Source organism: Solea senegalensis, linkage group LG17, assembly GCF_019176455.1.
Source record: "Solea senegalensis isolate Sse05_10M linkage group LG17, IFAPA_SoseM_1, whole genome shotgun sequence".
NCBI lineage: Eukaryota > Metazoa > Chordata > Actinopteri > Pleuronectiformes > Soleidae > Solea > Solea senegalensis.
The window spans coordinates 13200565-13224938 of NC_058037.1; the positions used below are offsets into that span (position 1 = coordinate 13200565).

Below are 24374 nucleotides of genomic sequence, written 5' to 3' on the forward strand. Positions count from 1 at the left end.
TGCCGTGTGGGCGTGGGCTGTCCGTTGTTTCTGCTCCTCCTCATACAAACAAACAGACAGGGGACGCGTTTGTGGGCCTGTGTGTGTGTGTGTGTGTGTCGTAACCCGCGAGACTACGGAACAATTGTCTCTCCGTTAAAGCAGCGCAAGAACAACACAGATGGGCCAAGTGGGCGCTCAGAGGGGGTGGCGGCACAACATGGGTGAGGCTCCGTGTAATGACAGGCTCGCGGCACCGCCAGAATAAGCCGTAAATGTTGAAAGAATCCTGCCTCCCAACGAGAGACAATACGTTCCAATCCACATGATTCACCGACTTGTTAGTCCCTCCCTTGGGTAATGGCACATCAACTTTTCATGTTCTGCATTTCATTAATGTGATTTGCTTCTGGTTTTGTTTACTCCAGCTGAAACGGAATTACAATGTGAGAGGGAAGACACACTCTTTCACTTTTCCCGGCACTATATATAACGACGCAGATGAGAAAACTTATACATAAACTTTTGTTTTTTTGGTTCAAGATGTTTTATACTCTAGGTCACATGCAGGTGGGTGACAGAGATCATGTTAAAGCCACAGTGTGTGGTAAGTGGTAATTTTGTCGCTCATGTCAATATTCTGCCTCTGTTTTGTCTTAAAGAACAGACACCCTAACTGTCATTATATGACTGTTAATAAAATAAAAGTTTGTTTACTTCTGGTATGTGCTGACCTCCGACATGAAAGCCGTCAGTCACTCAGATACTGTAGGAGAGACTAAGATAGTAGCTGAAGATGGAGAGAGGTGAGGGATTGTTGGGCATAAGGTTTTCATTTTAAGAAGCTGAGTTTTGGAATTTGCGATCTTGCCTTGACTGTCAAAAAAACAGTTGCGCAAAAAGTAAAGTGGCAAACTGAGGCACTGATAGGGTCCATGATATGCTGGCAGCTGCCCGGCGACTTCTATTTGGACACCTATCCCCTGCGTGGCTGACCGTGCTTCCGTTCTCGCGCTCTTTTGTTGTGACGCTGACACGTGTTCTTGTTGCATACGGGATGGCAGTCATCCATGTTAAGCCTTTCATTTTCATATGACCTGGTTGGCACTTGATAGACCTTGATAGAGTCTCTTTGAAATCACATGTGTAATTCTGTGTTTAAGAAGAAAGATACAATCAAACAGCGCCGTCTGAAATGCACACTGTCTGATTACTTGTTAATTAAGTCATTCGACGAAAAGCGAACCTTCAAAATGTGAGATTAATTAGTTGGTGGGGTTTTTTTTTATCTATTGACAGCCCTAATGACTTTATTTTATATATGGCTTGCATGGTTGTGCATTTTTATTTTGTAATTTTATCTTGCATTACATTTTCCCTTGCGTGCCTTGAAAACCTTTTAGTGTCTAATTATTTTTCCATCTATTCTTCTTCTTCTTCTGTTGCTGTAACAGAGAAGAATGTTCCCCCTGAGGGATTAACGTGGCGTGTTCTATACCGTATCATATTAGTATGAAATTATGTCATGCTAGTATCCTATTTATTCCCTCTGCAGAAGGGTGTGAGGCTGGGCATGAGCTAAGAGCCAACTTTCACTGACAGAAAGTCAGGTATGACAGACTAAACATTAGTGAACTAGGTTATTTGTCTGGACGTGTCAGCATGGGCGCGGCACTCTAACTGCTGCGCACCTGAGAAGGAAAGAACGCCAGTAAACCGCAAAACCGCCAAATCTAATTATCAGGCTGAGGCTTGGGACTGTGTTCTGGGCAGTTCCCGTTTTAGTGTCGTTGCTGCATGAGCAGGAAGTCAGCACAGAAGTGTGTTTATAGTCTCTTCGAGTGGAATTCAACCAAATGAAAGTAGTTCATTCAGTTTACTTTATCATCCGGAGAGATAATGATATTGTGAACCACTCTGACCTTTTCCCTCCGCGTTACTGTCCACGCAGGAGGCTTTTTACGTATAAGTACGATAATTGTCACTTACACGCCACTAATGACGTCAATTGACTGGGTCTTCGTGCCATAGCCGGTGTCATCCATGTTAATGACGGGCACGGTGAGGTCAACGTTCACTCCCAGCTTGCCAAAGTCTCGTTCGCTGAACATTTTCAGGTGCGGCGACATGAAATCCTGCAACCAGAACAAAAACACCTGATTAAAGTGTCCACCTTTTTTTAAATACCATGTCTCATTTGGAAGCAGAAGAATCATCAAGCGCATTTATCGCCACTACAAACCAATTACATCTTTCATCAAGGATTAATTGCGGATTACTGTTACCGTGTATTAATATCTTCGAGAAGATGAACTAATTGTTTCGATTTTCCAACATTAATGGAAAATCCAAAGTTAATGTTTTTGACATCTCCACTGAAAAAAACCCCAGATTTTTATCTTAATTTCTTTTCTTTCTGTTGCCTGAATAAAACTAATCAGATTCCAGTTAGCTGTGTAAATTAAGCATTTTCTGAGAATAATGAGAATAATGTCAATTTGGATTCTGACACTTACATGTTAAGGTTTATGAAATACAGAACAATCTGAGACTCAGCAGTGTCCATTTCTAACATATTTATATATACATATATGTGTGTATATATATATATATATACATATATATATATATATATATAAATTATTTAGATTATTTAATGCTCTCAGTTTCAGTTTTTGACCCTTAACTTTCTGTTTTTATGCTCTTGATTCTCATCCCTGTCCCTTTGTAAGACTGCAGAACGCCACATTTAAGGATTACTTGACATTTCATAGCAAGTGCCACCTGAGAAAATACTGAGCTCTCGAAGTAAATACGTCGAGCAAAGTCGGATTTTATGCCCAAAATGAGATCATTTGCTCTCTCGTCATCCTCCTCTTCCTCACATATACTTCACATGCTGGTATCGTGAAAGTAGATGAGGATGGAACGACAGATGAGGTGACTTGGTTTTGATGCTAAGGGTTTTGATGCTAAGGGTTTTAAGGGTTTAAGATAAACAACTCACGAACACCCAATTGCTAACCACGTACAGCGTCAGCGCTGCATGAACAGACAACCTCTGACTTGATAAAGCCCATGGTGGTGAAACCATGATCATACATCACACCACGCTCACTGTTTGTCACCTAACTGATGAACAGTGAGTCAGTGCAGTGTTGTACTCACAGCCAGTATCGGTCGCATTGACAGGAGCTGCTCCGAGCCTCCCCAGTCACTGCAGTCCAAGAACTCTCCTTCCTCCAGGATGTGCTGTTGGCCCTCAAACCCAGGCTGGCTGTAGCCCACCCAGCTGGAGCGAGAGAGGAGGTGCAGAGATATCAATCAGATTACATAACCTCAAAATGCCCATCTGCCAACAAAGGCTGGCCCTGACCAAGGTTTATTTTTTGGATGCAAATTAAATTGTGAGTCGAGCACACACGGGCAATAATTAAAAAAGAAAACTCACAGTCCTCCAATGATCTTTAAAGAACCCACGGCCTTCACTGTGTCAAGGTATGCACTCTGTGCTTGATTGTCCTCCTCACCCTCACAAAAGCTGAACACGTCACTGTCGATTTCTAAATAGGAGCCCTCAAAGCCCGGTTTTTCATACAACACCGCCTAAGACACAGAAAGGAAATAAATTAGACCTGAGTCATGAGTTATTTTGGCTGTGTTTGAACAATCGGCCTTAAACTTCAGCCACATTCTCGAGTTACCCTCAAATGCACTTTTCTTTCTTACAATGACAGTCGGCAAACACCGTATTTCATTTAAATATCTAATAAAGTTCAGTACATCTCTACTTGTACAACTGTTGCATCCCAGTACAATTAGCTTTAAAAAAATACCATAATCAGTGGGGACACAGTGTCTTCAAGACTTCACAAAGAACTGAAGGCTGACTGTTAGACGGCATTTTATGAAGCAAATCATCAGAGTGCTAATTTAACACACTAGTGTAAAATAATGTAAAATAAATATAAAATAAATGATTAATACATCAATGCAGCTTTTCAGGATAACAACTCTACGTACCTTGACTTCACTCGGATTCTCCACTTTAAAACCGCCCTGGAACAGAGATTCATCATATTCATCAGTCACTTCTTTTTCTTATTAAATGTACACAAAAAACACAAGACATATGGCATTGAACGTATTCTGTGTACCAGTGAAAAAAAGCCAAAAAAAAAGGGGCACTGTTCAGACTTTCAGACACATTCACAACAAGGCTGCAGGAAGCAGAACACTCGCCCAGCTCCTCCTGTCGCACTCTCAGATGATCTTAGACGGACATTTAACCTGAGATTATTCACGGGAAGCAGGCAGTAAAAACTTCACAGAATCTCTAGAGTGACTTGTGCGTAAGATTTGCTTTCACACGCAGCCACGTCCATAAAACCTCTGAGGTTCAGTGTCGGAGAGCAGATTTACACTCATAACAAGCTTATGAAATTAAATCCTGTCCCTATGGCTCACTAATTGTTGTTAATTTACATATCATCGGTATCTGCACATGCAGAGAAGCCATGAACGCTTCACGAGGCCTGTGGATTCAGCCTTTCACGAATGTCTGTGCGATCCAAACGTTCCAAAGGATTTTTTTGGACTGAGGAAAAGACTGTGGCTCAGGAGTAGTAACTGGAAGGTTTCTGGCTCGATTCCCGCCTCCTGCAGCGGTGTGCGTGTCCCAATGTCCTCGAGCAACGCGTGAAGAGTCACACAAAAACACACACCATTTTAAGTGGTCTCAGAGATCCCACGAAGGGCGACGGAAAGCCCCAGGTCTCGGGGAAAGGGTACACACCCGGATCCAGCACAGTCAGCATCCCCTGGAACCCTGGGTCACTGAACAGCAGCCACCTGGCGGATAAACAGACACCCATGTTATGTACAGCTATCCCTATTGCTCAGTCATTTCATTTCCATGCATGATTTATTACTGACGTCCGCAGCTACTACGTCTTCACAACCCAAGACAGTGAGTTAAACTGGCTTTTTCGAAAGCTATTTGTTTTACAAAACCAACAGCCTCTTTTGGGAATTGGATGCTCCAGCTCAAAGCATGTTTTCTTAATGATTCCTTTACAGTGTGGGCAGCCTGTGTTGAAACTCTGCCTCACCCTGTGATATTCAAAGCCATTGTAGTGCAACACAATGCTTCATACCAATCAAAGAAAAAAAAATCCCCCCAAGCCAGTGATACCAAAAAGTGATGCCAGGCCTGTGGTGAAAAAAGACATACTAACGGGATCATATGAGTCACTCTGTGAGCTCGACCTAACAAGTTTACAGCACATTTGTCACACACAAAAGGTGTGTTGAACACCATAAAAAGAGCTGCTGGAATAAAAACGGCCAGCTCAGATGTTGAGGAATGCTGGAACACTGTCCAACATGTTCGGTTTCTACCAAAGGTGCCAGGGTAAACCTGCAAAAATAGCTGTGGGAAAAAGGCCTGCTGTCGTTCACTTCCTCGGGGGCAGCGAGGACACAAATGTCCTGAATGCGTCTGCCTTTCGCGAGAAAAACAACATTCTCCCCCTTGCCAAATTCCCTCCACACCTTTAATAATGTCTTTCTCACACACCGCCTCGCCACGTTTTTCAAGCGTCTTCCGCGCAAACTCTCGCTCTTTTCTAACATGCAAAGACAGGAGGGACATTCCTGAGCAGGGAAATGGGTGAGTCAAACCAAAGGCAAAGATAAACACTGTGGGGAACTGAGTAATGATTATTATCTCTGAGCTATTTGTCAAAGCCAGACCCAGAGAATCCCATTAAAACGACAGCTCTTCAATGCATTAAACAGAGCAGGCAGGCTCTCCTCCTCTAATGGGCCTGGCTGTCAATAGCAATGCAAAAATCATTGCAGACACCTGAGATTGTCTCATTAGCTGCACTTTACTTTCTTTCATGCCCTCATTTTTAAACGTAGAATAATATCCCCTGACATCTTTTCACCGTTCGGATCAATCGCGATAAGTAGAGCGCGCGTCTTGACAGCGATGAAGCTGTGTCCGTCCGTTTGTGGAGCTAACTGACCAAGATCTGGCTGATTGATTTGTTAATAAGAGCCATACTTACACCCCAGAGTGCACCTGGATGGAAGCGGTGCTCAGTGGGATGCCAAATGAGCCCGTCTCTATTGTGTCATCGTGGAAAGGCGATACTCTTCCGTGGCCCTCGGGTTCAGTAAACAGATCAATATGGGGTGGGCTGTAATCCTGCAGAGACATGGAAACAAGCACCTGGTTTATTAGCAGTGGGCTAGCACTAGTCCTTAAATCATTTCGCCTGATAACGTCTTAACAAGCGTCTTGTTCCTCTCGGTTCTGAGTAGGTCTGAGCTGAATATCAATAAAGTAATTAGCTACCTTCCGCATGGGCAATATGAAAGGCCAACGAGGTGAAAGTGTACTCACCCAGACTGCCAGTCGAATGGAGCCGATCTGCATCGGCGGAGCGTTCTGTGGCTCCGTCTCCACGTCGGCCTCTGCCCACATGTTTGCCAATTCTATCCCCCCCTCCTCTAAGGCAATGCAGCGTCCCTGGAAGCCGGGTTTCTCGTGGAGCACCCAGCTGTGGCGGAGACATACATGCTGAGAACACATCCGGCGGCAAACACTCGTACATCTTTATTTCCAGTTGCACGCTGCTCATTATTACCATCCTCGGACGACCTTCACAGATATGAGAGGCGAGAGCTGCATAGACGTAGCATCTGCTACGTCCCTGTGAATCTCGTACGCTTGGCCGCTGAACTCTGCCTTCTCAAATAACACCATCTGTGTGAAAGACAGGGCACATTAACACGTAAGCTGTGAAAAGAAAAGAATATACTGTACATATGTGTGCGTGTGTGTGTGTGTGTGTGTGTGCGCACTCCTCTATTATGCCACTCTAGATACTTTTAATTCAATTAAAACAACTCAAAATACATTGAAGTGTATAAATTATAGCATATTGCATTAAATAAAAATAACGTTTGAGGTGTTAAACGCGTGGCTAATTAACTGTAAGAACTGGGTGACTGGAAGCGAGAAGCTAAATGTGTTGCACAACCAAGGCAGAATGAAGCTGTACAATGTGGCAAAACCGCAGGTCTTTAACTGCGTTGGCAGTACTGTATTACTGTGATTGTAATCACATCCAGCTGTGAACTTGCCTAACACTGCGTTTTTTGTTTTTTTTTAAATACTCTGTTTACCCCCAAGAACAGCATATGAAAAGCAGATGTTCTCGGAGAACAGAGGGTTGTCTGTCAACATTCCTGTCTCCATCTTGTTTCTGTTCAGAGTGGGCAAGACTGTTGCCTACTATACCTTTCCTGGACGCTTGTAAAATCCTTTGGCAGCTCTCACCTACAATGCAGAAACACACACACAATTATCACCGTGGCAAAGACTTGCAATGCATGACAAAGACGCATCCTGGATTTCTTTTTTACCTTATACATTATGACGCTCACGTAAGTGTTCAGAACACTTTATACAGGATTTAATGACTCTAAAGTCTCTACTGTGTTTCATTCAATTGTCCTCCAGTATATAATTATTCTAAATCCCTGTCTGAACTTAAAAGAAATGTGCAAATTGTGTTTTAATGTGTAATTGGTGGCGTGGAAAATGGAAAATGAAGCATTACCAAAAACAACTTTAGCTGCAAATTAAACAACATTTCAAATGAAGTCAAAGGGACAAGGATCCCGAGATTGTGTCTCAGTGCACATGCAAATACTGTAGAGAGAGAAAAAAAAAAGGAAAAACAGGTGGAGTTTTCCATGGAAAACAGGTTTTGGGAATAAAGGTTATACACATGGTTTCTGCTGATGCAACAAGCAGACCGGGTTCTAATGGGATACAACCGATTTGTGACACTAAACGCCGACTTCTCCTTCAATAGAGTGTATGAGGCACACTTACATGATTGCCAGTCATCTTTGTTGGCAGAGACACAGGCTGCTCAGGCAGTGGAGAGGGCGTGTTTGGAGGAATGACAGGAAAACATGGAGGCGCAGCAGCAGCAGCAGCAACATCAGGAAGCACCGGAGCTGCTTTTACAGCCGGGTCTACTTCACCTTTACTTGTCATGATCTCAGTGACCTGATGAACATTAAACAGCGGGTACTGTCACGTGTAAACACTGGAAAACGTTCATTTTCGACAACAATTCATGCACTGATTCTCGTTGGTTTTGGTGCCGGCTTTGCTATGATTCAACTTGTCCGTGCATGTGAGAGGAATGTCACCAGTGAAATCTCTGTGTTAGGAGGACAGCAGCACAAACAGCCACTTCTTCTTTTCAAAGTGCAAGACAATATAGAAGAAATATAGAAAACTAACCTTGGTATTGACTTTCTCCTCTGCTTGTGTGCTTTGCACTGGTTCTCGGTGGAAGTACTTCTCTAAATAGTCTGGCAGCTTGATGTCGTGGAAGGAAGGAAGTGACGGTTTTGAGTCACTTCCTTCAGGGATACCAGCCTCTGCAGCCGGAGCTTCGTCTCTGCCGCTCAGGGCTGGCATGTGTATGATTGGAGCTAGGCCAGTCGGGCTTGGAGGGGGTGGCTGGGTTAAAGGTGGAGGACTTCGCTGGGGGGTTCTTGTAGGTGAGTCCTCCTCAGAGCTGGAGGCTTCTGCCTCAGCACGAGTTCCATTCTTCTTCCCTTTAAAACTGGAGGTGAGGCTGCTGAGGACACAGCTCCCCTCCAGGCGAGACTTCACCTTCACCTTAATGTCTTTCTCCTTCTTGGCGTCCACCTCATCGGGAACATCTATTTCCCTGAGTCGGGACTCTGTGTCAAGGCTACTGAGCAGCATGCTCCGATTGGCCAAACTAGCCCTCGCAGGCTTCAGGCCAGATTTAGTCTCTGTGGTCTGGAGTTTGGCTAGAACACTTGGCGACGTGTCTAAGCCGAATTGCTTCTTTTTACTCAAGCCGAACTTAAACTCGTCCGGGTCGAAGGTCTTCTCAAAGCGGGCCTCCTTGATAGCCGGCATCGCGAAGGGTGGCTGAGGTGGCCGGAAGTGGTTGTGTTTGCGCGGTGGGAGGGAGAAGGGGGCGCAAAGCTTCTTGATCCTCTCAACAAAATTGTCGTCGTCCAGCTCGTCAGAGGCGTCCAGAAGGTTGCTCTCACTTCCAGACGAGGTGAGTTTGGCCTCTGAGACTTTCAGTTTCCGTTTAGGAAAGTCTACATCCAGCCAGCTAGAGGGAGCGTCTTGTTTGAAAGCATCGTCTATGATTAGTCCTTGTGGCAAGTGGAGCTTCTTCAGCGGTGAACGCTTGGTTGGTTCTTGGCTCGGCTTATCAGCCTCTGGGGAAGCGGGCACTTTTGGAGTGCGACTCGGCTTGTTGTTATCGTCCACTTCCTTTTTGACAGTGGGCACTTGTGAACGTGACAAGATGTCGCCATTAGGAAGGCTCGAAAGTTGATTCGGTAGTAAACCAGTCAATGTTTTCCCTGTCACGCGATCTGTGGCTTTAAAAGCGTTGCTATCAGAAGGACACTGTGCTGGTATTTCTTCAGTGGCTGTGCTTTGTGAAGGGCTGGAAACACGTTCCCTTACATCTCCTGAGATGTTGCCCTCTGAGGGCACTGTTTTGACAGTTGTACTTGTTTTCCCGTCATCTTGCTCTGCTCCCTCGCTGCTCGTAGATTTAGAGACAGGAATAGGAGAGGACTCTTTAACGGACAGCGCTTTCTCTGCCACACCGTCTGCCTGTGCATTCATCAGCGCTGGAGAGTCATTAACGGCTTTTACAGACTCTTCCCCAACTGCTGCAGTGGCTCTGGTAATAGGCTTGGAGCTGGAGAGCTCAACACCATTAGCTCCACGTGCATGTGAGTCATCAGGCGAATTCCCCATTTTTTCCACTGATACAGAATTAGACTGTGGCACAGATGAAGTGGCCACAGGCTCTGTGTCTGTTCCACACATTTCCACTGGCTTTGTTTGCAAGTCAGGAGTCACTTCTGCTGCTGTGGCTTTTGTCAATGGCCCTACATCACTCTCTGCATGACTTACAGCATCATTAGTGCTGGTGACAGCAGGAGCAGCAGCTTCTTCTGGATGTGTAGGACAGACCTGTTCAGGGAGGTCCACTGATGAGCGGGGGTCTTTAGCTTTTGCCATGTCTGTAATAGGTACTGACTCCTCTTTCTTTCCTGCAGTGTTTGTTTCATCAGGCTTAGCAACACTCGGCTTTTCCACTTTGCCTTGTTCGCTCTCTGAAACTGTGGAATCTGTGGTATTTTTATCTGGATGCGGGAGTTGCTGTGGTTTTTCTTTTGCTTTCCTCTCACTCTGATTTGTTTTTCCGATCGCTGCCTTTTCTTCTTTCCCCACATGCTCACTCTCAGACGTTACTGGTTCTGTGTCTTTGTTTGAAGCTTGCAGTTTTACATCTTTTGGACTGGGCTGCTTTTCTTTTTCTGCCCTTATTGCTTCAGGTTGCACTGAAGATTCTTTATCTGATTTGGGGGATTCGACAGGTGAAACCTGCTCTTTTGAGGAACTCTTCTCAATAGGCCGATCAACTGGTGTTGAGGGGGATGAGTCTGAATGTCGTCTGATGTCCTTTGAGGTCTTTTCTCTCTCCTGTGTGAGCACAAGGCTGTGACCCCCTGCCTTTTCATCCTTTTGGGCTAAGATAACGGGCTCCTTGTCAATGGGCTTCTTTGTTCCACTCTTATGAGAGGCAGTATCTGGTTCATCTCTCTCAACAGATGGCTCAGGCAACTTGTCCTTCCTGTTGACGGATTTGTCAATATTCTTTGTGAATGATTGCCCTATCAGTTTCTCTTGGTTTTCAGACACTTCCACTTCCTCTTTAAAATCTTTTGGTTTAGTGTCAGCCTGTTTTTCTGATGTTTTCTCTGTTGCTTTATCAGATGATATTGAGACTTTGACTGTGGGCTGTTTACAGGCAGACACTGTAAACACTGTATCTTCTACCTGATCTGGTTTTATATTTGTGACCTGCGGCTTAGATGTTGCTTTGTTTTCACTGTTTGGGCTTGTGGGACTGGCAGGTTCTTTACTTTTCCTTCTTTTAGAGCGAGAGCCTATTCTGCTGGGACCTTTGGACTGTGGACTCACGTCACTTGTCACCTCTGAAGAATCACCTGCTCCTTTAGTGGAGACAGCGGATTCACATTTTGTCTCCGGACCGTCTGTTTTCGAGGTCACTGTGTCTGCAGGTTGTTGTTTTGAAATGGCAACATCCAACCCTACAGACGTGGTATCTTGATCATCTGGTTTCAGTGTAATTCCTAACATTGCCTTTGTCTTTATCAGCTCTTTAGCATCCAGTTTACCCTGACCGTCCAGTTCCTTCGGATCTGATGGAGCAACCGCCACAGATGACGTAGATTTTTGCGGCATTCCAGTCATGGCTGGCCTCTGAGGCCGCGCTGTCTTCGCTTCGGATTTGGATGCCTCTGTGAAATTCCTTATTCGCTCCTTGATCGTCATGGCTTTCTCCGCCACAACTGGTCCGGATCTGGCCGGGCTTTGACGTTCGGCCGATCTCGACCTCTGGGCTGGCGAATCATATTCTTTCAGCCTCTCCGTCACTTTCCTGACTGGAGAGACATCGGCACTTCTCGTGGTCTGAAAGGTGTCCTTGTGGATCCCCATCACCCGCTGGCGCTCGAAGAGGCCGATTCTATCTGCAATCCTGCCAGTGACTGGCTTAGGCTCCTCATTACTTTTCTTCACGTTAGGTAGTCTGTGTATTAGAAGAGGTAAAGCTTTTAGTTTTTAATTATTTTAAACATTTAAAGTTGTTTTAGGCTTATATATTGTATATTATGTACCACCAGAGAGCTGCGCGTATGATCTTTATTGCAAAATGTGAACTGAACTATATTTTAAAGTGATCTGTATGTGACAATTGTCTATTTGAAGCACACGGCTGTACTTTGTATTGTGACTCACTAACCTTGCAATATAACACCCATAGCAGTTAACATTCCTTGTCATGCTAGACAAAAGCTAAACACGTAAAATGTTTGCTAAGTTGCACCAGTCGAACAATAAAAATCCATTCATTCACATTTGTGCTATTCCTTTAACTTTAACTTACCTTGCATCGACCTCTGTTCTGGGCTTGGTCTTTTCTTCTTCTTCGTCTTTGGCATTTCTTAACGCTGATTTGAATTCCTGCTTGTCTCTCGTGGGTTTCGGCCCTGGGTTCAAAGGCACATATTTGGTAAAGAGCTTCACTTCACTCCGAGACACCTTGATACTCCTGCGCTTGGACTCCGGTGTCTCCGTCTTCCTTTCCACTTTGTAAACGCTGTCATCGTCCTCCATGTCTGCGCCCTCATCAACTGCACATGCCAGAGTGTCTGCCGTGACTGTGTTTGAATCTTGTGTGTTTGCCAAGTGCTTGTCCATATCAGGACAGGGAGTCTTACTTTCCCCTCCCATAGGTGAGGCCTGTGAGGTGAGATTGTGCCTGGGGGAGGAGTTTTCAGATGACTCTCCCATGTGAGTGTTTGGACTTTGGCCCTCAGCACTGGTGACTGAGTTATCTGATGGAGGGAAACCCTCTGGGGCAAGTTGCTCATTGGGTGGCGTTTTTTCTTGGGTGCTGTTCCCCTTGTCACTCTGAGAGGTTTTCCTGTATTTCCGCCTGGCTGCATTTTTACGCCCCATGTTGTCTGTCTCTGTTTGTTCTCTATCAGGTTCAGGCTGTGACTGTGGCTCTTTGTGTGATGTTACCGACACTCCCCCAAGAGTGGTGTAGTAACTCTGTTCACCGACCGCACACTTAACATGTGTCTCTCTGCTGCGAGCACGTGCTGAATCAAAACCTGGAGAGGACTTGGTCTTTGTTAACGCTTGCAGGCTCTCTGTGACTTTGGTGCGGATAACTTCCTGTCCAATACAGATGTCTTTGCCACAGTGAATCACGCTGGTTTCCTCCAGGTACACATGCAGCCTCTTGCCTGTCTGGACCCGTGCCTGTCTCTGTGCCTGGGCATGGGCTTGGTCAGCGCCCTGTTCAGAAAAGGAAGAGTGATGTGTCAGATGACTGGCATTCTTCTCATGATTCCCACTCACTGAGGAACTGCTGCTGCTGCTCTCCTCCCTCTCCTCTCCCTCTCCCGCTCTCTTCCCCCTGCACCCAAACTCCACCTCTTTTGAACCTCCCTCTCCAGTCTTAGTGCTACTCACAGCAGAGTCGTGTCTGTGGGCAGACTGCGTGGCGTCCTTCTCCTCACAAAGAAAGCTGTCTCTGGAGAAATCCCGTGGACTGGGGTGGAAGCGTCGCTCCTTCTCCTCCTCCTCCCAGCGTTGGTCCCCCACCTGGGGTCTCGCAGATTCCTTCCCCTCCTCGACTCCCTCTGATTTCAGAGCCTCATCAGTGGTCGGGGAGTCATTTTCAGTGGGACTCTTTGGACCCTTTCCCCTCCATGGAGAGAACCAGCTCCCGATGCGACCCAAGACCCCAGTACTCGGCTGCTCCTCGGGGCTCTCAGACTAAACCAAAGCAGAGAAATAATTCACACAATTGCCTGCTAATAGCTACAGCTGCCATTCATTATACATGCATGTTTCAAAATGGTGCAAACTGGTTTACATAGACCGACACGTGACAGTGCAAACAGCATGAATTGGACTACAGTATGGACAAAAGACATGGCAGCAGGCTTGGCATCCAGAGTAAATATGAGTAGGAACTATTTGTTCATAGACATCTTTTAGTATGGCCATGCATCTCTCAGCATAGTGACGACATGCAAGGGCTTATAACCGGTAAGCTTACCGTGGAAAATACCATATCATTCAGACTCTTTACGTAGGTTGTGAACATGATTTTTGGTTTAGAACAAAAACTCCTACAGAGCATAAAACAAACACAAAATCACTCCACCAGGACAATCAAAACAAAGCAGGGTGAAAGAGCAGAGGTTCACCATACAAGATATTTTTGGCCTTTTTCTAATAGATCCGTCCATGATTCTTGTATGTACATGTGACCAATACTTTTATTTTTGGCTGTAATGTAATGAAAAAAAAACAACAACAACAATAACTCACCCTTAATTAGACATTGAAGAAAACTTTGCTCCTCACTACAGCGCGCGCACAGCCGTCACTTTGTACAAATTAGGGATCCACACCATGATGCATGTCTATCACTGTGGAGGTTAATCCCGCTCGCATCCACTTCACGCATCCAAACACGCGCAACTTCTCGAGTGCAGTCTGAGAGAGTGACATTAGAGATAATGCGCGCTGCTGAAGTTCTGCCCCTCCAGCGGAGCGCGCACAGCCCCGTAATAAAATGATGCATTCAAGTGCTCCTCGTAAAAACTCGTGAAGAAATGTGGCGCAACTTGAAAGACAACAATTGCTTTTCCCACGTCACGTCAGCCACCCGACCGTTGCTGCTGTCAGCTGTCAGGCTGTTTGCCTGACATAAAGTATATGCTTTATGTAAAGATAAGATTAAGATACTAATTGTCGCTATGACACCAACATTTCCTTCCTTGATCCACAATCTACACACCCAGAACATTTAATCAAAACCTGTTCTTATCTTTTTTTGCGGCTCACAAACAGACAGATACAGAAGAAATAAATGTAAGGTGTGGTAGAAATCTGTAGGGACAATTTCAGGGCCCAGGGTTTGGGTTAGCAACAAAACCACAGAAAATGTTATTTATAGGCTGTAAAAAGACACCTCTCTTAACTATCATCGCAAGTGTACAAGACGCAGTCTCAAAACTTTAATTGAGATCAATGAAAGAATGAGTCGGAAGATGATATATATGAGTATAGACGCTTAAAGACGTTTGTAATGCGCCTGCGGTGGAGTAAGTCCCACGTCTACTTAACCCTGCCTCTGATTGGGTGACATTTACACACGGAGAGCCGTGAGTGCTTAGCAAAGATTCACATGTTAAATTAAAAAAAAAGAGAGACCGGGTAAAGTAAGGATCACATGTGAAAATGGCACATGCAACATTCTCCTCCTCTCCCTCCTCGTCCTCTTTTGCCTCTTGTGAATTTATTATCCCTGTTGCTACAGGAAACAACAAAACAACAACAACCTCAGTGCTATGGCAACCAATATGCATATGTATGAATGTGCAAGTCTGTGTGTGTGTGTGTGTGTGTGTACACAAGATATCTTGTCTGACAAATAATGTAATAATGTATACGTTTGTGTAAATGTACATAAAGTATTAATGTATACGCATAGGCCTATGCATTAATGCAGACTGTGTCTTGGTGTTTCTTTCTCCTGCTGTGGAATAGGCTGTGGAGAACAACCTCGGGTTATGGCACAGCCGAGTGCTGACATGAATGTCACAGCTTTTGTGACATTTATAATCATTCATGTGTCAAACAAGGGAGTCCAAAATAATAATAATAATAACAACAAAATAACTTTCATGACCAGTCTAAGTTTCAAAGGACATTACACGTATGCACGTAACTTGTGCATATTAGCCCTATAGCACATGCAGACATGTTATTTTTAAATGACATAAGACTGAGTAAAGTGAAGCTCCACGGCTGCCCTGACTTTTGCTGAATCACCATGATCCTGGTCGGGTGACGGGTGCCCATGTGAAAATTCCCACACTTATTTCTGCACTTGAAGGCACCGAGAGGCCATGTCCAAACAAAGTTTTCCAGGGGAAATGACGCATCGACTCTGTGGGCTGCAGGGCCTGTTCAATTCAGCTTCTTTTTTGGGTTTTCACAGACTCAAGTCAATCTTTCCATGCTGCACAGACAGACTTAACCCTTTCACTTCGAAGTCAATCGTTTTTTTTCTTTTCTGTTTTTGTTTTTTTTTAAACATGATTTACGGTGAGTTTTAATTAAGGTCTGCTCTTTGTTTGTTTGCTTGCTTTTTTTAAATAACTTCAGTTTGGCACATTAACTCCACCCTGCCTGTAGGTGTGGGAGGAACCTGGGTAATTAGTTTTTTGAGTGTGAGAGAGAGAGTGAGCATATTGTTTCAGACATGAAAGCTTGACTTGTGTGGTAGTTGTAAACCCTTTGTCACAAGCATACATAAAAACACCCCCCCGCGCCTTAATCTTATTTGAAATGCTCTTTTTAGAACAAACCACACGTCTAACGAGTCTCAACGCACACGCACGCACCGTAAAACCAAAACAAACATGGGTCCCAGGGCTTTTTTTTTTTTTACACTGTTATCCAGGCAGTGAAGAACTCAATCAGACCATCGATCGAAAACTCCCACAAGTCCAGAGTTCATTTCATTGCAAGCACATCCACAGCACGCACACACACACACACACAGAGAGAGGGGGAAAGATCCTACCATGGTTAGAGTGCTTCTCCTTCCTGCGTCTCGGAAATAAACCAGGCAGCTGCAAAAGCCCTCAGAAGAATGACGCCCTCCAGTGCGCCTCCCTGAGGTAACCTGTCCTCAGAGGGAACAGGGGAGTCTCAGGCGGCACTCATTAATTAATATTTAGTGTGGTCTCGAAGCATCGAGGAACGCTGACTCCTGCGGGAGGCAATGGCACGCAGATGTCATTGTAAATGTTGAGTTGTTGTGTTTTTTTTTCTCTCTCTCTCTCTCTCAAGAGGGGCTGAGGTAAGAAGGAGGAATCTGGCCGGGCCAGGTAACGCTCCACTCTCACACCCTGAGGCTCTTTGCATCATGACACAACACCCAGCTTTGTTGTGCGTGTTGAGTCAGGGCCACAGGTTTAGGCACAACGGGTACAGGCCAGGTGCATGTGCTTGTGTGGTTTTAACACCCGTGCTTTGTGTTGCAAAGAACGCCACTGGACAAGAGTTCAAATGTCAAAGGAAATCATTCAAACGCACTCAAATGGAGTTGGCAAGTCGCCTGTCAGCCATTTTCGTTTTTTTTGTCAGCGTGGCCCGCCTTCCACTCCCCACCTTCAAAACAAACAGGTATTCATCGTCAAAGCCTTTTTAAGCGCTCACTTTCTGACACGCGTCACGTCCTCAGCTGCGTCCTCCAACTCTGTGTGTGCTTTACTCATGACTTATTCATGGGCCACAGAATCTGAAACCGGTCTCGGCCTATGAAAAATTTAGACACTTGCCTTTCATGTGTTTGTTTTTTTCTCTCCCTCCTCTGAGGAACAGTAAAACGGTTGAAACTAAACGGGCATGAGGGAGCGATGGTTACATGCCCACCAAAAAACAAGTATTTGCATGTCTTTACACCTCTGTAGATACAGTACATGGGTTTTAATGCAGCGGACACCTCGAGAACAGAGATACAGCTCCAAACAGCCAGACCTCATTTGGCCAGTGTTTATTAAAAAAAACATGTCATTTCCTTCTACAAAAGGAAAATAAATGAGTCCGTTTATGTCATGTTTTCAGGTATAGCAGCTGTACGCTAACCTGTCATCAACCGTACCAATATTGGGAAGCAGCACGTATAACAAATGATGCCATTTTCCTCAATAATCACGCAGAGGAGAGAGGCCGTTTCTTCACATCTGCTGGTTCCACTCATTAACCAGGGCAGAGAGGCTTTGCTCAAGGGCTCATTATGCACTGGTAATTCAAATGAGTCCATGGGTGAGTCACGCGCTCGACTCCACCGAAGCAGCTTTTGTTTGGCCATTTATGATATTAATTTTAACGCCGTGTGCACAGAATTGATTTGATGCTGCCTAGTGTCACACTAACACAATTACAGATGTTGCTGCTGCTGCTGCTGCTGCTGATGAAACAGGCAGGCTTTTTTTTTCTGTTGAGAGAATAGAAAGTGTTACCAAGATACTACTGGGCTCAGATTTTTCCTCGCTTGGCTGAACATTTGAATTTACAGGCTGCTGAGCCCAGGCAAAGACCTGTGAAGTAAGAATAAGTTTCAGACAGAGCTTTGGAATTCAGACAGACTCTGAGTTTTCAAGAATGATTATGGATGGCATGGCGGTAGGCAACGGTGCCCGTGCATTTATATAGCACTTTTCTCGTCTAGCTTCATACCCATACCCAAGGGCCTGGAATCGAATCCACAACCCTTTGAGACGAAAGACGAGTCGCTCTACCACTGAGCCGTCTCTTGTTTCAAAATCCTTTCCGTGTGGAGTGTTCAATCCGTCCTGAACACGTTCTCAGCTCTCACTGGGGGAGCCACATTCTGAGGTGGTTAGAGGACGTGGTCGAGAAGCCGTCCTCGGGAAGAATTGGAGACCATCTCGCCGTCGGTTCCACGGCAGTTTCAGCTTCTTTTATCCGTCCATCTATCTTCTACCGCTTTATCCTCCACATGAGGGTCACGCGGTGTTGCGGTGTTGCTGAGTTACACCCTGGACAGATCAACAGTCCATCACACTCACGGTCAATTTAGAGGGTCCAATTTACCCAGACCTGCATGTCTTTGCACAAATGGGGAGAAACCCCCATGCAGAAAGGCCCTTGTTCTGACCAGGTCGTGAACCCCGGTCTTCTTGCCGCAAAGGTAAGAGTTCTAACCCCTACACCAACCGTGTGGCCCAGCTTCTTTTCAGGTGTGTGAGTACAACTCTCACGGGCACGCCACATCTGTACACTTGATAAAAACACAATTGTGTTCTTGCAAACAGTATTGCTCAACAGTGGACAGCAGTCCCGCTTCAGGCTGTGCTCACTAAAGACTAAATGTCTTTAGTGAGCTCCAGGTGTGAATGGAGCCACAGACTGGGATTAGATTAAGTGAAAACTCTAAATTCACGTTGGGTGTGAACGTTTGTGAATGACTCTTTGTTTCAGGGTCGGCTCATGACCTGTCCATTGTCAGTCGATTGGCTCCCGCTTCAGCGTCAGATAATAATGAAGACGTGGAGGTATCATTTTGAATTATGTTAACATTTAACTTGAACCACGAGTAGCAGATCCACCCGGTTTGTAATTGAAAGTAAATTGACCCGGAGACCATACGCGCCACCAAAAAGCATCAGGCTTTGTGTAGTGAGTCACCTGCAGTTGCTTGTGTTGTGCTCAGTTAATTCCTGCCCCACCACTGATCAAGAAGCCAAATCAGGAGGTGGGCGGTTCATATTCATAGTGCATTTCCACTTCACTGTGAGATTAATGTCCTTGGTAAATACCATGGCAGCCAGTCATTTCTTCTCTTTTCTTGTCTTCGTTCAAACAAATATGATGAAGTACCACTTCATCATGTTGATCATGGGATGTTGGTTCTCTGCATCAATGTTTTCATGTCTCTGCGTTTGTGCTTGCACACGCCACACACAGAGCAAATGGCAGATTTGTTTGTGTGGGGCAACTCCACTGCCCCACCCACTGGTTGCTGACTCTTACTACACCGATGGAGGCTATTGGTGTCCAGATTTCTTCCTTGTATGGTTCGGGTTTTTGGATCCATTTAAATGAAGCCACACGACGCTGTGACACACTGAGTTGGCACCAAAAAAGGTTTCACTTTACATTAAATATGGTAATTATCTCGTCATAATTCTGTAAAACAGTGGTAATATGTTGGATAATCTGTCTTGTTTCTATAGTAATCACCTGGTGATAGCTTGGTAACAACTCCCCAAAAACGTGTGTGAGACACGAGGAAGAATGAATTTGAAGCTACACCGATTATCTGAGAACAATATTACCATTTCAAATAAGATGGTATCACCGTCCGTCACATAACCTTCGTATTACCGAACTATAATATGCAGTGTTCAAAAACATTCATCATTTGAACCATAGCTTGACGACCACAGCTTCATGACTCACTCGATATTTACAGCAGTTATTGTTTTTCTCTGTGTTTTTGGTTTTGAAGTGAAAGAGAAGAGATTGTTAGAGATTATAGTTTCCTGTTTGCCAGTGAAACTGTCTGAGTTGGAAATTGTCCTTTATTATTTCTACAAAAACACATGTTTTATGAACATGACACCTGCCTATAAATCCTTTTTACCAACCCAGCAGTTTCGGCACAGTTTGCTGCTTTCCACCAGTGTTACACAATTGCCACTGCTCTACTACTCAACACCAAAACCCAGACGTCCCAGCATAGTTTTTGTTTTTATCATCCAAAAAGCTCAATTCATTTGTTTTGAGTGCAAATAGCCTGTCAAGTGTCTTGTCTTACACCGTCCCCGCTCTCCGCCTCATCGTCAATCTAGTTATTCCCACATTCCCAGCCATCCCCAGTGATGTGTAAATAGATTTATTTTATTTTTTTTTGACATCCTTCCATTCAGCCAGGTTTCCTTTCTGGCTAAATGTGGTTGTTTTTTGAGCTTGTTTCTCAGTAACCGAGTCCAAAAAACAGGCTTGTTCATAAGATTGCACATTATTATTATTATTATTATTCGCCGCTTCATTTCACATTTTCTGTTCTCCTTCCCTGGTGTCACAAGAGATTCTGAGAGTTCTTTATAAACATGTCTCTGCCGTGCATGTTAAGCGACAGTTTAAGTGATTAGTGGGTCGGCAACACTTTCATATACTTTATCAGCCCGGGGACAAAGTCATAAATCATACCACCAGCTCCAGATGCATTACGTTTTCTATAATGCACTAAAATAATAATCATCTCATTCACTGCAAAAAAGCCTTTCCTGGTAATGGTTCTGAGCAATGAACGAATCACATTTGTTCAGCTCGATCCCAGCGATTTGTTTTTTTCCCCAAAAATAATGAATGGGCTTTAAAAAATCGCCTGGAGACTCATTTGGTGAGGTCAGCACTGTGTTGCTGCTGATAGACTGCCTGGTATTCAAGGACAGACTTCCAAATAATGTCACATAATGTCTGCCACTTGCTGACAACAGTAGTTCCTCCTCGCATAATCACCGCCGCCTCATTTGACTCAAAATTGATTACGTTTGTGCAGATTTCTCAAGGAAATTTGACTACAGTTGAAGTCATACTTTGCTTTACTGTGACCATAGACATGAGTATAAAGAGCCTTCTAAAGATATTTGAGGGTAACACTTGTTGCTGTTACACAAAATTAACATTTTAATATGGATTGTGCGTTGAAATCTCCTCTTAGCCCTGTTTGGGTCTCATATTCAGCTGTTTGGATGCAAAATGTCCACTGTGTGAAACCCGAGTTATCCTATACCCTTTGTTTTGACTTGCTTAGTCTGGGAAGAGCACTTCACTGGTTCAGTAGTGGACCATCGAATCAAAACAGTGAACCAAACAAATGCTGCAGTGTTGGGTGGAAACCATTGGCTAGTTTTAACAAAATGCTGCAAAACAACAAGCTTTGAGTTCATTTCCAAGACCACATCAGTCTTTATTTGGGGCCAACACCACGGAGCATCAACAGGATGTTGATGACTAACTCTTCATCATTATCCAGGGTCTCAGACTTACATTCACTGTAAAGAGAACAATGGTATGTTCAGGGGTTGTTTTTTTTTGCCACTAATTTAAGATGTTTGTTTTTTTTTCTTATATACAGCATTCAATTGTCAACCATCCATCGTCAAAATGGCCCTGACGGGAACAATGTGTCTACACAACATTATCTCACCTGGTGACCTTCTATCTGATCATCTTGTGCAGGTACAGTACAGACACACGCTAAAGTGAAAGACGGTATTGCCTTCAGCGTGAAAATGTCCTTTAAGAACTTTTAGAACCCCTTAGTAGGGAGTTGTTGGCCTCTTTCTTGCTCGATGGTAAAAACCTAAAAACACTTGAAGCTTCAGAAGGAAAAAAAAAAAGGTAGATGTGTGTAGCAGCTGACAAGGATTTCTCCCCGTTAGGTCACAAATGGCCTACGAACGTAATGCAAATAACATAACAAACACCACTTTGTCCATGTAGCTGCAGCAGCCTTAAGGGATGTCACAGTGCACATCCCTGGAGTGCGACTGGTGCTCCGTGATGACGGGCGGCTCATACTCCAAATCATCCTCCCCCAGCGTTGAACTGTGCTCCAAATTCACAAAGTTGGGGATGCTGAAGTGAGACAAGGAGGCGTGTTCTCTGTCTCTCTGACTTTCCCCCTTTAGGCCCTTGTGAGTTTGGTGTCCACCACCTTCGTCCACATCCTCCTCCATATCATCCACGCCCAAGCAGCTGATTCCTCGGGGTTGGCTGCAGTTCCCCTGCTGGGCTCCAGCCCTCGTGTGCTTCCCGGCTCCCTTGTCCTCTGGCTTTTGCTTCCCCTCGCACTGATCCTCCTCGCTGATGTAGAAGTGAAAGTACGAGCGTGGTGCCGTGAGCAGCGGCTGCGAGAAGGCTTTTTCGTTTTCCTCCTGGGGGCCGCCGATGTCGCCCAGACAGTTCCCGGGTTGTTGTCGCTTTTCGGAAGAGTCTGGATTTCTGTGGAAGGAAATTAGAAAAGAATAGCTGGTAAAGAAATGCCCCAAATGGCTTGATTTGTCTAAACAAACAATTCTAATAAAAGACAGTCCATTATTTTCCTTTGGATGAATGAATGGGGAGAGAATGTCACAGGCCCATGTCTACTGCCAGCCAATAAATCCTCTTAACTTAACCCAGGTGACTTCATTCTCCACTCCATCCAACTCAAATATCACATCTGCTTTCACGGCAATGACCGGCGGCAACCAAAATGAAAATGCCTTACAGCTGAACGTACACAGAGGAGCTCATTACAGCGCCGTCTCTCTCTCTGAGGCTTTGCTCACATCATGACTCTGCCCTCAGATATGAAAGCTGCCCCATTTCTGAGATGAGAGGAGTCGGAGCTGAACATCGTGCCAATTCGTTGGGTGTTGAAATGATGGTGTGTGTGTGTGTGTGTGTGTGTGTGGGCCCTCCCCCCTTATTATACTCACTCTTGATGTGGTGCTCCTGTCTTGGTGAGCAGCGTGAGCACAAAGAACATGAAAATGACAAACACGGCGAGTCCTACCCAGAAACCGATGACAATGGAGTCTGAAATGTCAGAGAAGGAGAATTCATGTTATTGGTTTGGGTTCTCAATTACTGGGTTTTTCGGCGTGGACGTTCAGTTTTTTTTTCCCCCCTTTAATCTGATTAGAAGGAGCAAGCAGCTGCCGACTTATCTGTTATTTGCCAAAAGCTTATTTCTGTTTTATTAATTGACTCGAGCCTCGAAGCAGGAGCACTTCTGGGCATTTTTTTAACAACAACAATAATAGTAATAATAATAATAACACTAATAATGATAATAATAAACACACTGAGACTAAACCATTCAGTACATAGGGGGTGAAAAAGGCCATCCTTTGCCATTACTGGTTACGTTAATATTAGAATCATCCACGGCTTGTCCTTTTCTGAGCGTGACATGAGAAACCCATCTTGTGAGGGTCCTTATATCTTCAACAGTTACTTTTGCGGTTGTACCGACTATACATTGGAATTCTCTTCCTTTGGATTTAAGGTCAAATGTGGACACTGTTGATATGTTTTTTATTTTTTTTAAAAGAGCAAATCTTAGTCCTAAACTCAACCAATTTCTCAGGACACAGGTTTTGGTCCCCATGAGGACAAGTCCTGAAAAGGTCGGTGTTTAACACACGACCTAAAGAGGTAACAAATACAAGTACACACACACACACACTCTCATGCCCACTGGTGTTGCACTGCTGACAGAATGATTGTTCGCCAGGGATACTGAGTAAATCATAGTGTTAATTAAAGCACACACACACACACACACACACAGCATTAAAAAAAACAGAAGGTAGTGTTGCCTCAGTGAAGTAAAGGCTTACATCTGTGCGCTTTAAGACCTTCAAAGGACACGGGCTCCTCGTCGTCATAATATTCATACTGCCACACGTAGTCTCCCCGACGTGCGCTGGTTTGACTCCGGTTGTGGAAGTCCGACATTTCAGACCTGTGCTTTGCGCCTTGACAACAACACTCCAGCAAGAAATCCCTCGTCAATGGTCCGGGCTGGCGTGCATGCGTAACGCGTGAACTTTACAAAGCACAATTGAAGAAAACGTAGTGTTCTGCGCGCGGATTTGGGAATCCCAGGTGTTCCACGCGTGTTCAGGAATTAGGAAACATGCCGTAATAAAGAGCAGGGAAATCCATGGCTGCACTGTAGCGCAGAAACTCCCTCGCAGTCCTCGGCGCTGCTCAGTGCGCGTCACTGTTTTCCCAACATCCGCTTCTCTGGTGGCTCATTAAACCGCTGGGATACTGAAACATGCGCTCCACCAACGCTCATTGGAAGCAGCAGTAGTCGAGTCTGCTGTGTGTGTGTGTGTGTGTGTGTGTGGTGTGAGGAGGGGGGATGACAAACGCACATCCTCCCACACAAGATGTGCGAGGTGCTTCCTGCAAATCATCTCAAGGAAGGTCTCTGTGTGTGTGTGTGTGTGTGTGCTCTAATTAATCAATTAGAGATCATTTTCACACACATAAAGCATTCAAATGCACATTTAGGGGTGAAAAAGTTATTCAGTTTGATGCTTATATAAAAAAACATCACTTTTAGTTGCCCCTCCCT

General features: G+C 44.8%; 2 protein-coding genes across 3 annotated transcripts in view; both read right to left on the reverse strand.

Moving 5' to 3' along the window:
- Positions 1 to 16524, reverse strand: part of LOC122783844 (beta/gamma crystallin domain-containing protein 1-like) — a 23802-nt gene extending 7278 nt beyond the window's left edge. Inside the window, exons 1-15 of one of the 2 annotated variants that reach the window (XM_044048734.1) lie at positions 14018 to 14212; positions 13743 to 13815; positions 13151 to 13456; positions 12054 to 12973; positions 8312 to 11696; positions 7892 to 8071; positions 7292 to 7330; positions 6636 to 6754; positions 6392 to 6548; positions 6054 to 6193; positions 4704 to 4830; positions 4003 to 4038; positions 3431 to 3585; positions 3148 to 3271; positions 1969 to 2114 (exon numbers count right to left, since the gene is read on the reverse strand). In XM_044048734.1, the coding sequence (XP_043904669.1) occupies positions 1969 to 2114; positions 3148 to 3271; positions 3431 to 3585; positions 4003 to 4038; positions 4704 to 4830; positions 6054 to 6193; positions 6392 to 6548; positions 6636 to 6754; positions 7292 to 7330; positions 7892 to 8071; positions 8312 to 11696; positions 12054 to 12973; positions 13151 to 13456; positions 13743 to 13790 (5882 nt within the window). In that variant the 5' untranslated portion in view covers positions 13791 to 13815; positions 14018 to 14212. Of the gene's footprint in view, positions 1 to 1968; positions 2115 to 3147; positions 3272 to 3430; positions 3586 to 4002; positions 4039 to 4703; positions 4831 to 6053; positions 6194 to 6391; positions 6549 to 6635; positions 6755 to 7291; positions 7331 to 7891; positions 8072 to 8311; positions 11697 to 12053; positions 12974 to 13150; positions 13457 to 13742; positions 13816 to 14017; positions 14213 to 16283 lie in introns of those variants that run through there. The other variant, XM_044048735.1, reaches the window with a different exon arrangement.
- A 4651-nt stretch (positions 16525 to 21175) lies between these two features.
- Positions 21176 to 24106, reverse strand: LOC122784178 (melanocortin-2 receptor accessory protein 2A-like). Its single transcript, XM_044049326.1, has 3 exons — positions 23629 to 24106; positions 22723 to 22822; positions 21176 to 22243 (listed from the first exon to the last, which is right to left on the reverse strand). Exons 1-3 carry the CDS (start codon positions 23744 to 23746, stop codon positions 21754 to 21756), a joined length of 708 nt encoding a protein of 235 aa, XP_043905261.1. The 5' UTR covers positions 23747 to 24106; the 3' UTR covers positions 21176 to 21753.
- Positions 24107 to 24374: the final 268 nt, after the last annotated feature.

Excerpts from the sequence above, each read along its gene's own strand:
- LOC122784178 (XM_044049326.1), bottom strand. The coding sequence starts at position 23,746 with ATGTCGGACTTCCACAACCGGAGTCAAACCAGCGCACGTCGGGGAGAC. Across the intron at positions 22,823-23,628 it reads AGGTCTTAAAGCGCACAGAT|ACTCCATTGTCATCGGTTTC; the intron begins GTAAGCCTTTAC and ends CTGACATTTCAG. Across the intron at positions 22,244-22,722 it reads ACAGGAGCACCACATCAAGA|AAATCCAGACTCTTCCGAAA; the intron begins GTGAGTATAATA and ends TTCCTTCCACAG.